The following is a 16,657-nucleotide window of genomic DNA, read 5'->3' on the forward strand; positions in this document are numbered from 1 at the left end:
CAAGTGGAGGGGGGCCGAGCGGAGATCTCGCTGTGCCCCTTGAAGGAGCCCTTGTTTGCCCTTGGGGGAGGGGTTGTGCCCCCTGTTGCGGGGTCTCTCTGCCGGGAGCCAGGGGGACGGAGGTGACCCTCAAGGGGAGGATCGTGCCCCCTGCAGGGGACGCTGCCTCTCTCAGGGGCGGCTGCTGATGGGGCAGATTTAAATCCCTCCCTTGCAGCCAAGCGCACAGACAGCGGGGAAGTTTGATTCAGTCCGGGCGGCAGGGACGGATCCTGCTCCTCTGCCGGACAAAGGGGCGGCGCAGGCGGGTGAGGAGCCCGGGCGGGTCGGTGGCTTGCTCTGCTGGGATCGGGACACTGCTGGGGCAATGAACGGGTTCGCCCCCGAAGAGGTGACCCAGAGAGGGGGGGATGCTGTCGCCGCCACCGTCGTTGCTGCTGTTGTGGCCAATGCAGCCGCCACCGTGGAGGTGCCGGCGCCGGGGTTAGGTGCCGGCGCTGCCGCAGGTGCCGCCGCCGCCGCCGGTTCCGCAGGGCCCCCCGGTGGTGCTGGCCCTGGGGCTGGGCAGCTGTGCTGCCTGCGAGAGGAAGGTGAGAGGTGCAGCCGAGCCGCCGGTAACGCCAGCTTCAGCAAGAGGATCCAGAAGAGCATCTCACAGAAGAAGGTGAAGATCGAGCTGGACAAGAGCGTAAGTGACGGGAACCCCCCTCCCCAAGTCCGCTGCCGCTGCGCGCCTCTGGGGCAGAGGGAGGGTGCCCGGGGCCGGGCGTGAGGGGCAGTCAGGGCCGGCCAGTGTGTGAGTCTCCTCTCTTCCTGCAGTGCGCTCATCGTGGCAGGCGGTCACGGCTACTCCTGCGGGGTCACCGTCCCCGAGCGCCCCCAAGGCAAGGAGATCCGCGGCTGGTGGGAGCCCTCCCGTGTGGGGGTATCGGGGAAGCGCCTTGGGGCTTCTGTTGTCGCTATTGACGGGACAATGTGTCTGAGGCGCCGCGTTGCAGCTCTCCGCGCAGGGCGCACTGCACAATCGCTCACCCCCTCCCCGGAGCCTTACTCCGGCCTCAAGAGTCACCCCCACAAAGGCTTAAACTACTTCCCCCTTCCGCGCCGCAGCGAGTGTGAGACTTCTGTGTTAAACGGTGTTGGGCTTTGCCCTTGGTACGGTCGGCTGACGCTGGAAGAGTGAGTGAAGCTTAAACTGCTTCTGCTCAGTGTAATGGGGGAGGAGGGGAAAGAGACTCCTGCTTTTTCTTCCTCTTCCCTTCTTCTCCCTCCGGAAAAGTCAGGCTGGTATTCCAGAGGGAGGCTGTTTGTCTGGCTGCCCCCCTACTGCAGGGGAAGCTGGGGGCTGCACGTCCCGCCCGCCGCCCTTCCAGAGCAGGGACTCTGCATGTTTGTGTGGCTGACTAGTGAGGGGAGCACACTTGGCCGCTCCGCCGCGTGTTGTAATGCTGCGCGTCTCTCTTTGCCACCGTGTCTTCCGCTTGGCAGCCATCAGGCTCTTCGTAGTGCTCCTCTGTCTGTACGAGAAATCGCCACAAGCTTGTGTCACTGTGCGCAGGCAGGACGAGCCCCTGTCTCCCTTCCCCAGTCTGCTGAGAAAGAAGCACCCTTTGGTAGCAGATAGATTTCTAAGATTCGGAGCAGTGTTAATCTGCAGAGCAAATGTCTGCCGGTTTCCTTCCCTAATGAATACTGAAATGCACGAGTATTTGAAAAGGCGATTTATTTTTACTTGACACAGCAGAAGTGTTAGGAGATGCTGGCCCAAAAAGGGGCTTCTAATATGCTTGTTACAGTTACCATCCTCAAGAAATTGTGTAAACTCATGGGGAAAATGGGTTTGGGAAAAATGGTTGCTAATTTGTATTTGTGCTTCTGTTGGTGGTTGGGAGCTTTCTCTTTGAATCATGTTTTATGAGAGAGCTCTTGTGAAGTAAACTTAAGCGAACTCTAAATGGGCAAAGAAAGCTCTTTTGCATTAACAAAAGGAAAAGCTTAGGACTCCAATGTTTCGGTTTATATGTGTAAAGAAATTTCATTTAGGCCTCCAATTTGTTTTTATCATCCCAAATTTAACTTTCTAAGTGCTTGATTCCCACCCCCACAGCTCCAGTTGAAGCCAGTGGGAGCTACTGGTGCACAGTAGCCCTATGTGTATGTATATATTTCCTCTATAAAAGAACTTCTTGCCAGATTTTTTCAAGTATTTAGGCACTTAACTACTGGCCCTTAATCTCAAAATGAGCTAATTCCTAGAAAAAGGAAATTAAAAAAAAAAAAGATGTATAAGTCCTTTATTTACAATGACTTTTCATGGACGGTGGAAGTAAAACTAAGGAAAGTGAGACCGCTGAAATCTTGCTTTTTTGTCCATTTAACAGAACTGCAAAGTAATTTTCATACCCCATTCCCTGCATTCTGATGAGTAATGTAAGAGGGCTGTACTTGGCTCTCTCTACAGCCTGTTAATACCAATTTTGAATTGACTCACTGCAGCAGTACAGTGATACAAGGAGTTTTCTAGGCCAAATGGGATGCAGTAAGTTATAGCATACCAAATTTTATCTTGTGGTTTCTGGTAGAAGCAGAATTCTTAAACTCTAGTTAATGTCACCAGAACCTCTTGATGGATATACTTCACGGTAAATTACTGCAACGTGTAATTTGCATTATCATGTATTTCCTGGATGTTAGACTAGTGTGGAATTGTGTTTAAAACATACATTGCTACTTTTTTAGGCAAGACATCTTTATATTTGTGACTTCCACAAAAACTTAATTCAGAGTGTGCGAAACAGAAGAAAGAGAAAAGGCAGTGATGATGATGGTGACTCACCAGTGCAAGACATCGACACTCCAGAGGTAGCTGAATAGTTGTCCTGGCTATTGTCATGTAAAGCTTGTTCTTGATTGCTACCAAGTCTGTGTTAATGCAATTTTTTCCAATGTTAATTTGTTCAAGGGGCGGGAGAGAGCTCCTGTTTCACGCACTTCATTAATATTTATGTAATATTTTAATGTTTCTGTATTAGTTGTAATATAATTATATATTCTAAGATATTAACATATATAATTTAATTGATAGATATGTTTTCATTTTATTTTACACAGTATTTTTCCCAGAAAGGAAAGTTGGAATTATATATATACCAATTTTAACTTTAGATAAAGATTTCTCCTTCATGACATTTTCTCCACAGATTCCCAGTGTAGGAGCCATGTGCTTAGCCATGCTTCCCTATCACCTTACCACCTTCCAGGTGATTTCCTTAATTACTTGCTCCATTATCTTCCCTGGCACAGAAGTTAAACTAACTGGTCTGTACTTTCCTGGGTTGTTTTTATTTCCCTTTTTATAGATGAGCACTATATTTGCCCTTTTCCAGTTTTCTGGAATCTCTCCTGTCTCCCATGATTTTCCAAAGATAATAGCTAGAGGCTCAGATACCTCCTCTATTAGTTCCTTGAGTATTCTAGGATGCATTTCATCAGGCCCTGGTGACTTGCAGGCATCTAACTTTTCTAAGTGATTTTTAACTTGTTCTTTTTTTATTTTATCTTCCAAACCTAACCACTTCCCATTAGCATTCACTATGTTAGGCATTCCTTCAGACTTCTCGGTGAAGACCGAAACAAAGAAGTCATTGAGCATCTCTGCCATTTCCAAGTTTCCTGTTACTGTTTCTCCCTCCTCACTGAGCAGTGGGCCTACCCTGTCCTTGGTCTTCCTCTTGCTTCTAATGTATTGATAAAAAGTCTTCTTGTTTCCCTTTATTCCTGTAGCTAGTTTGAGCTAATTGTGTGCCTTTGCCTTTCTAATCTTGCCCCTGCATTCCTGTGTTGTTTGCCTATATTCATCCTTTGTAATTTGTCCAAGTTTCCATGTTTTATATGACTCCTTTTTATTTTTTTAGATCATGCAAGATCTTGTGGTTAAGCCAAGCTGGTCTTTTGCCACATTTTCTATCTTTCCTACCCAGCGGAATAGCTTGCTTTTGGGCCCTTAATAGTGTCCCTTTGAAATACTGCCAACTCTCCTCAGTTGTTTTTCCTTGATTCCCATGGGACCTTACCTATCAGCTCTCTGAGCTTACCAAAATCTGCCTTCCTGAAATCCATTGTCTCTATTTTGCTGTACTCCCTTCTACTCTTCCTTAGAATTGCAAACTCTATGATTTCATGATCACTTTCACCCAAGCTGCCTTCCACTTTCAAATTCTCAACGAGTTCCTCCCTATTTGTTAAAATCAAATCTAGAACAGCTTCCCCCAGTAGCTTTTTCAACCTTCTGAAATAAAAAGTTTTCTGCAATGCAATCCAAGAACTTATTGGATAGTCTGTGCCCTGCTGTGTTATTTTCCCAACATATACACCTCTACCGCGATATAATGCGACCCGATATAACACAAATTCGGCTATAACGCGGTAAAGCAGTGCTCCGGGGGGGCGGGGCTGCGCACTCCGGTGGATCAAAGCAAGTTCAATATAACGCGGTTTCACCTATAACACGGTAAGATTTTTTGGCTCCCGAGGACAGCGTTATATTGAGGTAGAGGTGTATCTGGATAGTTGAAGTCCCCCATCACCACCAAATCTTGAGCTTTAGATGATTTTGTTAGTTGTTTAAAAAAAGCCTCATCCACCTCTTCCACCTGGTTAGGTGGCCTGTAGTAGACTCCTAGCATGACATCACCCTTGTTTTTTACCCCTTTTAGCCTAACCCAGAGACTTTCAACACTTCCGTCTCCTAGGTCCATCTCCACCTCAGTCCAAGTGTGTACATTATTAATATATAAGGCAACACCTCCTCCCTTTTTCCCCTGTCTATCCTTCAGATGGGCATTACCTGGGAAAGTGCACTCAGCTGGAGGCTGTGATGCCTGTGAGACTTTCTCCAAAAGGCCCCCAAAAGCACTTTTAAGACTCTGCTTCAGAACTTGCTCCTTCAAGTGTTGTTGGCAATCCATATGTCCTGAGGGGGTATGTGTACACTGCAATTAAACCCCTGTGGCTGGCCTTGACTTAAACAGGGCTGTTTAATTGCAGTGTAGACATTCGGGCTCAGGGGAGAATCCCAGAGCCCAGGTTCCAGCCCGGGCCCCAACATCTGTACTGCAATTAAACAGCCCATAGCCCGAGCCCCGCAAGCCCAAGTCAGCTGACATGGTTCAGCTGCAGGTGTTTAATAGCAGTGTAGACATACCCAAAGTGTCTTCAGGCATTAGTAGTATGGCAAAGATCTTAGACTGAAACAGGGCAGCTCCCTTTTGTCGTTTTTGCTGAGTCCTGTTTCTCTTCCTTGTAAGATCCATTCATCAGTTAATAGAAAATTTTATCTAAAATTGCCTTTTCATCCACACTCCTGCATCGCATAGATGACTCCACAGTGCTCATGGAACCATAGAATTGATATACTCAGAAACTGATTTTTTTTTGTTTTCCTGTGGGGTCTGCAGTTCTTGATGCAACTGATCTTGTGCTATGGATTTCTCTGGATCATAAAAAGCAAGTCCCTTGCCAGACTGCTGCAGCTGCACTTCCAAAAGAAGTCTAGGTCAGGAACACATCTGAAGAGCCTCAGTTGTCAACTCTTGACAACACCAGAGTTTCTTACCCAGGTTTTCCTCCATATGGGTATCATGCATCTTAGATGTGTGTGGCTGTATGTTCTTCCACTTGTTGCATCAGTGGCCTCTTGAATACGAAATCAAGGTCTCCTTCAAAGAAGAGGAAGGGTCCTCCTAGGATGCCTTGGCCTCCACCTGAGTTCTCAGGACCAGTAGTTCTTTGTAGTGGCTTCTGCACATTCTCACTGATGGAAAAGGTATCCCCAGCACTGCTAGCTTCTGGAACCTTGTGGAAAGCTTAATCTGCCTTTCTACTCAGGTGGAGTAAAGGCTTCTCAAATCAAATACTGGTTTGGGGAATGGGACTCCCCTGGACAAATCAGATATAACTAGGGCCCTACCAAATTCATGATCCATTTTGGTTAGTTTCACAGTCATAGGATTTTAAAAATTGTAAATTTCATTATTTCAGATATTTAAATCTGAAATTTCATGGTGTTGTAATTGTAAGGGTCCTGATCCAAAAAGGAGTTGTGGGGGAGTCACAAGGTTATTGGGGAGGCGGGGGGAGGTTGCGGTACTACTGCACTTACTTCTGCACTGCTGCTGGCAGCGACTGCCTTCAGAACTGGGCAACTGAAGAGCAGTTGCAGTAGCAGTGCAGAAGTAAGGATAGCATGGTACGGTATTGCGCTGCTGCCTGCAGAGCTGGGCGTTCGGCCAAGTAAGGGTGGCAATACCGCGACCCTCCCCTAAAATAACTTTGCAACCCTCCTGCAACTCCCTTTTGGGTCAGGACCCCCAATTTGAGAAACGCTGGTCTCATCTGTGAAATCTGTATAGTATAGGGTAAAAGCACACAAAAGACCATATTTCCTGGGCTGTGACATGTTTTTCATGGCCGTGAATTTGGTAGGGCCCTAGATATAACACATAGGCATCTGATTCTGGGAAGACGGGGCAAATGACACACCTCTTCACCATTCTTTGGTTATGGAGGAGCTGTGAGGCTGGCACCATTCTAAGCTTGGCCAGTTTCCAAGTGTGCAAGAGCTCGCCTACTTAGCCTAAAAACTATCATTAAGGTTGCTTCATAGTATTAAGTTAATCACTTCACAATTCTCATGACATCAAGATGTTGGTTTTGGAAGGGCAGTGTTGCAATCATTTTCACTTAGTTTGACTGAGAAGACCTGCTATCTTCTCAGGGAGGTTACTGCTACTTAATCTCCTACAGTGGGGCTGTGTGGTGATCAAGTCAGAAAAGAGGAAAAAGGGGTTTCTTAATAGTAATGTTTGTTCTCTAGGTGGTGCCCTCTAAATAGATCTTCTGGGAATAGAGAAACTGAGGGAGCATTGGGCTGAGGTGTGGGTATTTATATCTGTGGCCTATGAAATGTAGGACTTAAGGAGATGCTAACTCCTGATGGACAATAATTCTGTGGGACTCTGGCTATGCACATAACTCCTACATTGTGGCTGTGTAGAGGCAATATGTTCACAGATCATGAACAACTGTTCTCTTCTGCCACTCCAAACTAAAGAAACTTATAGCATGCTAGTTTTTTTCAGTCTCCTATTGCACAGATGTTATGGCACAGCTGTACTATTTCTTGTACATCGTGTCTGCAAAGTTTTGACTAATGAAATACTACTATAGGGCATCCTGTGAGCACAGTTCTTGACCTTGCATTAATGATTGACTAGTATTATGCCTTTGCTTGGTCATATTAAAGTCAAACTATGAATGAAAAAATGAAACTGAGCTGAGTCCACAAATTAGTGCCAAATATGACTCTCCACACCTAAGAGGGAGAAAAGGTGTGGTGGACATTCAGCACAGAAATAAGCCTTAGCTCTACTTTTAAGTGTCTTTGGGGGAGAGGAGGGAAGATGAGTTCAAAACATTATTCTATGCTGAATGCCTACTAAAGGCTGGCTGGGTCAGCAGGATGATATTTAGCATATGCATATCCCAGAAGTGGAGAAACTAGGCTTCTGCCTTCAACTTAGTTTCCATACTTGTTTATTACTTCACCTTTTAAATCATAAGTACATTATGATTAATAACAAATTAATCCTCTCTTTAGCCCAGTTAACTTTAATGATATCCTTCTTCCTTTCTAGGTTGACTTATATCAGTTACAAGTAAACACACTTCGAAGGTACAAAAGACACTTCAAGTTACAGACCAGACCAGGACTTAACAAAGCACAGCTTGTTGAAGTACGTATGAATGTCTGTTCAGTAGCAGACAATGTAATTTACTATTACTTGTGGCTCTGGAAAATGTGATCCTTACCAACATATTAGCATGAGTAGCATATTCTTGTCTTTAGTCAACTATAAAAGTTATCTATAATTGCCATAGTTAATATACCACTGCATTATAATCAGACTGTATCCTGCGCCACAAACTCTTCTCTTTGCATAAAGAGAAGATGTGGATTGGATTGGAAAATAAAATGAAGTTACTTATCTAGTTTCCCCTCAATTATCTGGTCTTTCTGTCCCCAACTCCTGAGCCAAGAGCACTCAGTTAAGAAAGAAAATCAAAAGTAAAAGCTCAGGTTAGAGGAAGGAAGTCAGGTTTAGAAGTATGTACTCGGAAAGAATCCTGAAGTAGTTTATAGAATTGCAACACTGCTATTCAGAAACATGTAGCTTAAGACAAACAATTGGCCTAAATCTACACTCAGTTACCTCACTGCAAAACTATAGGCTTCAATGACACTGCACCTTTGCAGCTAAAGGCAGAATTAAGTCTTTTATTTTTGCAGTAAAGGTCTAGTATAGTTTAAAAGTACAATTAATAGAAATATGGGCACAAGTAATAGTAACTTAATGTGAAATCTAGGCATCCGATTTCATGTCTCTTCTTGTAAGTGTGGAAACTTGCAAAACTAAGAGCCACAAAAATACAGAAGTATCTGTAAGTACAACAGAATGCTAGCATGTTTGCAAATTTCGGTCTTCTGAAAATATAATTTACTTGGTAAAAGATCAGTATTCTAGTCAAAACAAATCATTTAAAACGTGGCAAAGCTTTTACTTTAAAAAAAAATAGACTCCATTTTGCATTGCAAACACACAGATCTGGAATGCTATCTGAATCTTCATTGTGTTGTGTCTAGTTTTATGAAATGTTATGGTGAATTGCATTTGTGTGTAGGCATTTTGTAGATCTCTCCACCAATCAGTGTGGATTAAAGCCAAAAATTCTTAAATGTATGCAAGAGGCTGGTCTGTAAAAAAAACAGTATGTTGCCAACATTTTTGCAACTGCAAGTATGAGTTTAAAATCAGCACTGTATATTCTCTTTCTATGCGACCTCAGACAAAGTATGAGCACTTATTAAATTGGAAGAAATGTGAGTTGAAAGAACTGATTTAGTTGCATATCATAAAATACTTTATAACAGGAAGAATAAAACTATAAGCTACTATAAAACTCTGGCTAGTCTACAAGCAACTTGTACTGTTCTGTATTGCCAGACTTCTGGGAAGAACAGTGCGGGCTAAAACTAGCTTTTGTTGCTTCTCCAGTGGCCATGAAGTGCCAGATTCAGTGTTATAGAACCACCTTCTTCCCAGAGGTGTCATCTGTGATTTCCCCAGCTGATCACCATTTATAGCAAACTTGGTTCTTGGGAATGATGCCAGGAAATTCTGAGCATGTTCATTGAGTCCCCAGATGTCCTAATGCAGTATGGATGCTTTAGTCAGTCAGCTAGAATTAAACTTTAAAGGTACACTGTCACTTAAACATCACCTCTCTAAATGGTTAATTTACTGTCTTCACAAGTAACTGTTAAGATTACTGTAACTAAAAGATTAAGAGGCATTTTTTTGGTTTACTTTGTGCCTTTGACTAAACTTTGTGTAGTCATTTTCTCCTCCTCCTCCTCCCCAGCATGTATAGGCATTTTTCACAGCAACAAGGGAGAGAGTGATATTACAAATCCACAGTAACTGGCAGGGGGAATTGTTTCTACCACTGCTCCCTACTTAGATACATCTTGTAACCAACAGTCTTAAATACATAAAGGGTAAAAAAAAAAAAAAAAAATTTCAAAAGCAATTAAGTGAGGTAGGAGCCTTTTTGAAAAATTTGATCAGTTTAAATGGCCGTGACCAAAGCTGAACTTCACCCTTGCTGACTGCTCAGTTATTACGTCTTCCTCTTTATAATCAGGTTAAAAAACCCATGGACAAGCTCATTAACCCCTCCAAAAATGATCAAATGCAGGACCCTTCCAATATAATAATGATCCGGGATTTCCCATTTCTACTATTATATTCTACACTCAAGCACTGTACACACTCCCGAGTACCTTTTGTGGACTCTTACCTCTCTTCTGAAAGGTCAGCTTTGTGTAGCTGAGAAAGCCATGGATTTCGCTGGATTGGGTCAATCTGCTGCAATTCATACTTTTGAGTACTGAAATGATTCAATGCCTAATCCTTGTGTGATCCATCCAGACTGTTGGATGGAGGCAAAGTATTGATCTGTTTGATCAAATCTTTAAAAAAGGAATAGATGTCAACTCTGTGTTAATTCTGAATTTTAGTTCCCTTATCTACAAAATGTGAACTTGTTGATTGTATATAACCAAATGGCTATTTAATTTCCTTAAACTTTCTCTTTATAGATAATTGGTTGCCATTTCAGGACTATTCCAGTGAATGAAAAGGATACCTTAACATATTTCATCTACTCAGTGAAGAATGACAAGAACAAACCAGATCTAAAGATGGACAGTGGTGTTCACTAGGATGGAAAAAATGGGACTAATACTCAAGTTGCAGATCTAAAGACTGTTTTTGACATGCAGAAGCTTTCTTTGTAACTTTTTTTTCAGAGAACTTGTCTCTGATCTTCTTTTTCATGGTCTTGCTGACTCACTGAAAAACAACTTCCTCTAAAATGAGATTTCCTCAGCAAAAGTATTTTAAATAAATATTATTAATACTGTTGCTCAAGTGTTCGTGTGTGTGTGTGTTTGTAACTTATTTAGTGAGTTATTTGTACCTAATAATAGTTTGGGTTTACCTACATATATTTAAAGTTATTAAAAATATTGTTTTTTTGTTTGTTTGTTTTTCAATTATAGAAGTATGCTAAGGATTAGTGTGTGAAATGTGTTTTGAAATCATCACACCACAACATGGTTTCTATATAGTATAAAATTTTGCTGTGATAAATTCTAAACATAGTTGCTCCAAACAGAAGGGCCATAATAGAATTGCTCTTGGCTTCCTGAATAGCAGTGACACTTGTAGTTGTTATAAGTCATAAGTATAAATGGCTGCACTTGTATTTTCTTTTAGAATTCTGGTATGCAAAGATCTTAATAGAGGGTTTTTTGAGATCTCTAGTTTCTTCACTTCTGGGATATGCACTGCTAAGCCTCAGGACCATCATACTACTATATAAAAATGATGGCAGCTATTTAGTGCTCAAATATCCACATGAAGATTGAAAGACTATCATCATTTATAATGGAAAACTTCTGTTTCTTTGAACAATGATTCTCTATTGATCTACATATGCTACTACCTAGAAATTGCATTGGAGAAAGGAAGGCTGCGGAACTCATGCTGTGTTTCAATATTATTTAATAAACATACTGTGTCTTGCTCCGGTGAGGTCTGCATTAACTCACGGTTGGAAAATGCATAAAGATCATTAATTTAAAGAATTGTTACCTTTACATATAGCACTTGCATCTAAATGTATATATTTTAGTAAAGTTTACAACATTGAGTGACAGCTATGATACAACACAAAACCTCCTGTATTTCCACTGAACCCTTATGAGAACAATGAAGTTCTGGATGACGTGCAATTTTCTGCTTTGTCTTCTGAGCTGTGAGGAGAAACAAGTGAGATGGCATCTTAAAACTGAGAAGAATGCAGCATTTCTCTATGTTCACTGAGGCATGGTTGATATAAAACTCTGAACATAACTTTTTGATCAATGATGAGCTACCTTCACTTTAAGAAAAATGTGTGAAAGTAATATCATTGTTTACTCCGTCCCACATGCTGCTAGATATGGTGATTTAGCAGGTTCTCGCTGTTCTCAAAAACTTGCTTTTATTCCTATGTGGTTCTTTGTTTTTCCTTACCTTCATTGATGGAAATAATCCCCACGCTCAAACTGGCTGTTTTCCCAGTAATTAGCAGTGACGGAATTTCTTTTGCATTTGCAATGTCCTATGAATTTTCACACTCTTGATCAAACTTCGGCCAGCACTGTACAACCAGACATAGCTCTTTGCCTGAATTCAGTACTCATACTCATGGACCTTCTCTTCTAATGTGTGCGTTCATTGTAATGTTTGTAAAGTGCTTTGAAAACTAAGTATTACCTTGAATGACACCATCCTACTGATGGAAATAGAGTAAGTTAAATTCAGTAAGATAATAAGTAGGATGCCCAAAATGTGGGTGCAAGAGGGAGCCAAAAGCCTAAGTTTTAACAGAAACTAAACTTCCAGTCTTAAGCTTCTGTTCTTAAAAAACAAAACATTGTTTCTGGCTCTTAATACTGTGGCAATTATAACCTCCTGCATGAGAGAGGATGTGGTGCTGTCTTTTTGAATCTGCAGCTTGCAGAGCCTTCCCCAACCAGCAGTAGAAGAAGGAAATTGGTGAATTTCACAGAACTGGTCAATTTTACTGCCACATTCAGAATGCTGTATGAAGATGTGAAGGTGACAATTGTCAGTTTTGCTGCTACTGCTTTGGAAAATTGTGAGCAGCAGAGGCAAGCATAGTGTAATTCAGGTAGAACCTGGAAGAGGAAGGAGAAAGCTTGTCTCTCCACACCTTGCTGATAGATGGCAGGACAAGGCCTTCAAGCTTTCCAGACATCCCTTGGTTTCAGCAGGTCTTATTTGTATCTGCAGAGATTAACAGTTTGTTGTCTCTGGACTCTGCTCAGGGCTTCTTTTTTGCATAGTTTGATCAGGCTGTGGGAAAACCAGTGAATGAGGGACAGGTAAACTGAGACTTTCTAAAAAATTGCGTCTGTCCTGCAACTGGTCATTGTGAAACTATTTGGTGCAAGTCACTTAATAAACATAATTGAATACACATTTATTATCATTTGCATATAGTCCAGCAAACACTCAGATCAACTAGGTACAAGATTACAATCATCCAACCATTATAGATGGCAAAGTTTCTGAACATATTTTGTATTTGATACAAAGTTGTCATGTAAGTGAAGTATGGTTGTCTATTAGGTAATAGTGATTTTTTTTTTTTAATGCTATGTAATTTACATAAAATGACTACTGCAGAAAGTGTCATTGAAAAAGAATAGCACAAGATAGCTATATTAAAGTTTCATATTTTGCACTAGATATTTTCACACTTTTCCATCTGATTAACTTGGTAGCTCTAGGAATTACCATATGTTAATGAAAAAAAACATATAATACTTATGGCATACAGCTTTCATTAGTGTACATGCTTAGAAGGCTAGTCTCTGTGTCTAATTACATACCTGTCTTTTCCTAAAGGGCTATATTAAAGATAGGGAACTAGCATTTTAAGTTACTACTGAGATGTGCTATAGTTCAAACGAGGCCTGACTCAGGGCCCATTGTCTTCCAAAGATATTGGATCAGGCTCATCACCAGTAGCTGTTTTACTGAACATATACATTATAGCAGCTGGGTACTAAACACCAAAAGTGCAAAGAGGAGCTTAAATAAGGCCCCATTATGAATAACTATTTTGTGAATTTAGAGTCCAATTGTGTTTCCATGGAAGCTAGTGGGAGTCTTGCTATTGACTTCAAGGGGATTAACAAGCTTTTTAGACCAAGATATTCAAAAATAGATGTAAAAAGTTAGGGTCCTCAAACCTTATTTAGGCACCTAAATAAGTGACCTGATTTTCAAAAGTGCTGAATGCACAGCAGCTCCCACTGATTTCAATGTTACTTTTTGTTAAAGTAATGAAGACTTATTGATATGAAACTGCAGTACAGTGAACTGCTACTAAGGGCTTCAATGGGAGTAAAACAGTGTAGTGAGGTGCTATACTGCCTTATAGCAGCTGAAAATTTGATCCTAAATCTCTGAGAGGTGGAATGACAACACCAGATCTTTTGAGACTGTCTGGATTGCACAATGAATTAAGGAGGTTCTACTGCACCCCTCTTAAATCCTTCTAATGAAAACTAATGTAGCTACCAAGTTAGAAAGGAGAGCTTTACCATTAAAGCTTCAAACCATGGTTCCTTCTATATACAGAAAGGGAAACATATACTACTTGGTACAGTAAGGCTCTGCACTCTAGTGCTGTAGAAAGGAATAGATTTTCTATGACAACATTGTTTATCTCCTGTTGTGAAGTCCTGTGTGTGTCTTCTCACTGGTACACATGATGCTCATCATTGATTGTTGCAAGGGATGACAAAAGAGATCTTTGGTCCAAAGAAAATACCTCTGAAAGAAATTATCAGGTATTTCAGTTTTAAGGTCATCATAAATTATCAGAAACTCTAAAATGAAACCCATCTACAACTGCTTTGCTGTTTTTTTGTTTTTGTTTTTTTATTTTTTTGTGTGTGTGTTTAAATACAAACCTGAAGAAGTGCACAAGCTTCAGTGTCAGTAGAAACTAAACTTCTGACAGGTGGAAATCCTCATTCCACTGAAGTCAATGGCAAAACTGCCAAGCACCACAGTGGGGCTAGGACTTCATCCCGGTGGCATAATTTCAGTTTTATTGAGATAAATTCTAAAAAAGATGCATAGGAAATGTGCACATACACAGTTAAGTGAGGCTTTTGTACTGAACTCCAAGGTGAGGGTCTTTTGTGGTATGCAAAGAGATCTTTTGTATTGTAGTCTAGTAAAAGCTTTCTTTATCTAAGATTTTGAAGACTTGTGAGTTAGCAAGCAAATACTGTGCCTTATCTAGGTACCTGCAGTGATTTTGGAGGGAATGGGAAATATGAAAAGTTGCTCTTATTTATTTATGAAAGTTGCTGTTAAACCATGCCCCCTAGTTTAAAAGGAAGTGGGTTGCTGGCAGAGTGACTTTGGAATTCATTCCCACATAGCCTGATTTATTAACCCTTCAGACATGCTGAAAAGCTCCTCTTTAGGACATTTCAGGAGAGGGTGAGTTGAGAAATACAGGTGATCAGTGCAGGGATCATCCAGGTTACTGTGGCATAGTAAGGACAGGCTAATATGATTTTATTGTTTGTAGGTTTTAGTTATTCTAGAGCACCTGGAGCAAAGGGTGTGGTCTTTAACATTGAATGAAATAAATATGTGTTAGGAAGTACTCTTACAAAGCAATGAAATTGGATATGGTAATATAGGGGAAAATATGCCATTATAAACCTAATGAATAGAGCTGAGTGGAGGATGGAAATTCTGTGTAATAAAGGACTTTGAAATTTGGCTTCATTCAGAATTGGGGGGGGGGTCTGAAAACTGTGACATTCTCCCAAAAGAAAATTCAGGGGGGAAATTGTTTCCATTTTGGCTTTTTAAATTTTTATTATATAGTATACAAAATAAAGATGTTGAAACAAAGTAATTTTAAAACAAACAAAAAAATAAAACGTTTAATTCCAAAAATGGTGAAGCAGCATGTTTGGACATTGTCAGAATTTTTCCCTGAAATGAAGTTTTGGGGAAATTGACATGATTTCACAAATTTAGTGGACTGAATTGTTCCACTAAAGTTTTTCCAACAAGCTCTGCTAATGAACATTGAGAGTATTTGTCACTATCCTTCATTGTTAATGTACAACACTGTCTATGACACTACAAGTAGAGGTGGGGGAAGTGTTGGGGTTTTTAGGTGACTTCTGAATGCTTTTCAATTCAGCTTTTTTCCCCATTCACTTTCCTGCAGACTTTTTATTGTAAAGTCTCTCTTGCAGTAGTTCAACTTATTTAGATGAAATATCTGCACCCACTAATATACAGAGGCAATGACATATTTTACCATGCAGCAAGAACCTTAGGTCTTTCTCATCTCTTTTGAAAAACTGGTCTTCACTAATGGGTGCTGAAATTATTGGCTGAAAAATCAAGGGATTAGTTCAAAGAGCCCAATTTTTATATGTCCTGGGTCAAGTAAGTAAAGAACAAGGGGCAAAATTCAGCCTACTATAAACTCACTGAAGTAAATAATGTTACATCAGGTCTGTAGTGGGATGTGTGATTTAATACTTTAAGCAAACACAATGTCAATCTTCCCCTTTACTTTAAAAAAGCAAATGAAATGATAAGAAAATGGCCAAATCTTGGTCTAACTTCTAAGCTTGATAAAATGTTTCATTTATTTGAAACGAAAGCTGGTCCCTTAAGTAGTAGTCCATACTACAGTGAAATGTAATGAGCACTTGTTTAAATCCATAGAAACATGTAAAATTCTATGTAACAGAAAGTTGCCTTACTTTGGGCAGCAGAGTAATTTGCTAAAATTGCAGTAACAGATCATCTCACAACTTTGCCCTTCCCAGAAGTGGTCTTGAAGATTTCCATCAATGCGTCGAAGACTGGCCACACCTTCTGGGATGCTGTGACAGTTGCGATCTTTTAGCACTTTCTTGTAACAAGAAAGTCGACTGAAAGGCATCATGTTAGTACCAAGCAGCATGCTCAGCAAAACAAGAGCTGATAGAATCTTCATTTTCATCATTCCAAAGCTTGCTTTTGACAGGAGTGCTAATGAGAAAAGAGGCACATTAGACATGTATTGATGCTGAATAGATCAGTTTTTGTGCAGGTTGCTTAATTCATTTCTCTAGCTTCCATCCAATTTATCCTGAGGATTTTTGGGAGTTGGACCACTGTGCTGGAGAGGATTATTTCCCAGGAGATAGAAGGTATTGCTACTTGACTGTTGTGGAGTTAACTTTCACTGCCCTCTCTGCACCCTATTCTTATTTCTCATGAATTGAGCCTTTTATTGCTGGCAGTTTTGATGTTTCTTTTGCTTTTCTCCTTCAGGAAATTGCTTTGAGAGAATTAGACCAGCTCACTGGTATGAATGTCTACTTTCATGTAGTTGTATATGTTTGGAGCATAATAACGTTAACAAA

General features: G+C 40.8%; 2 protein-coding genes across 2 annotated transcripts; one reads left to right on the forward strand and one right to left on the reverse strand.

Annotated features, from left to right (window-relative positions):
* The first annotated feature begins 232 nt into the window (after window positions 1-232).
* On the forward strand, window positions 233-10,544 carry SAP30 (Sin3A associated protein 30). The gene is made up of 4 exons (XM_065405294.1): window positions 233-688; window positions 2,740-2,862; window positions 7,695-7,793; window positions 10,220-10,544. Exons 1-4 carry the CDS (start codon window positions 368-370, stop codon window positions 10,340-10,342), a joined length of 666 nt encoding a protein of 221 aa, XP_065261366.1. The 5' UTR covers window positions 233-367; the 3' UTR covers window positions 10,343-10,544.
* A 3,434-nt stretch (window positions 10,545-13,978) lies between these two features.
* SCRG1 (stimulator of chondrogenesis 1) lies at window positions 13,979-16,254 on the reverse strand. The gene is made up of 2 exons (XM_065404596.1): window positions 16,010-16,254; window positions 13,979-14,033 (listed from the first exon to the last, which is right to left on the reverse strand). Exons 1-2 carry the CDS (start codon window positions 16,252-16,254, stop codon window positions 13,979-13,981), a joined length of 300 nt encoding a protein of 99 aa, XP_065260668.1.
* Between the last annotated feature and the right edge of the window lie 403 nt (window positions 16,255-16,657).

The sequence above is a fragment of the Emys orbicularis genome, chromosome 5 (genome assembly GCF_028017835.1).
Source record: "Emys orbicularis isolate rEmyOrb1 chromosome 5, rEmyOrb1.hap1, whole genome shotgun sequence".
Classification (NCBI taxonomy): Eukaryota; Metazoa; Chordata; order Testudines; family Emydidae; genus Emys; species Emys orbicularis.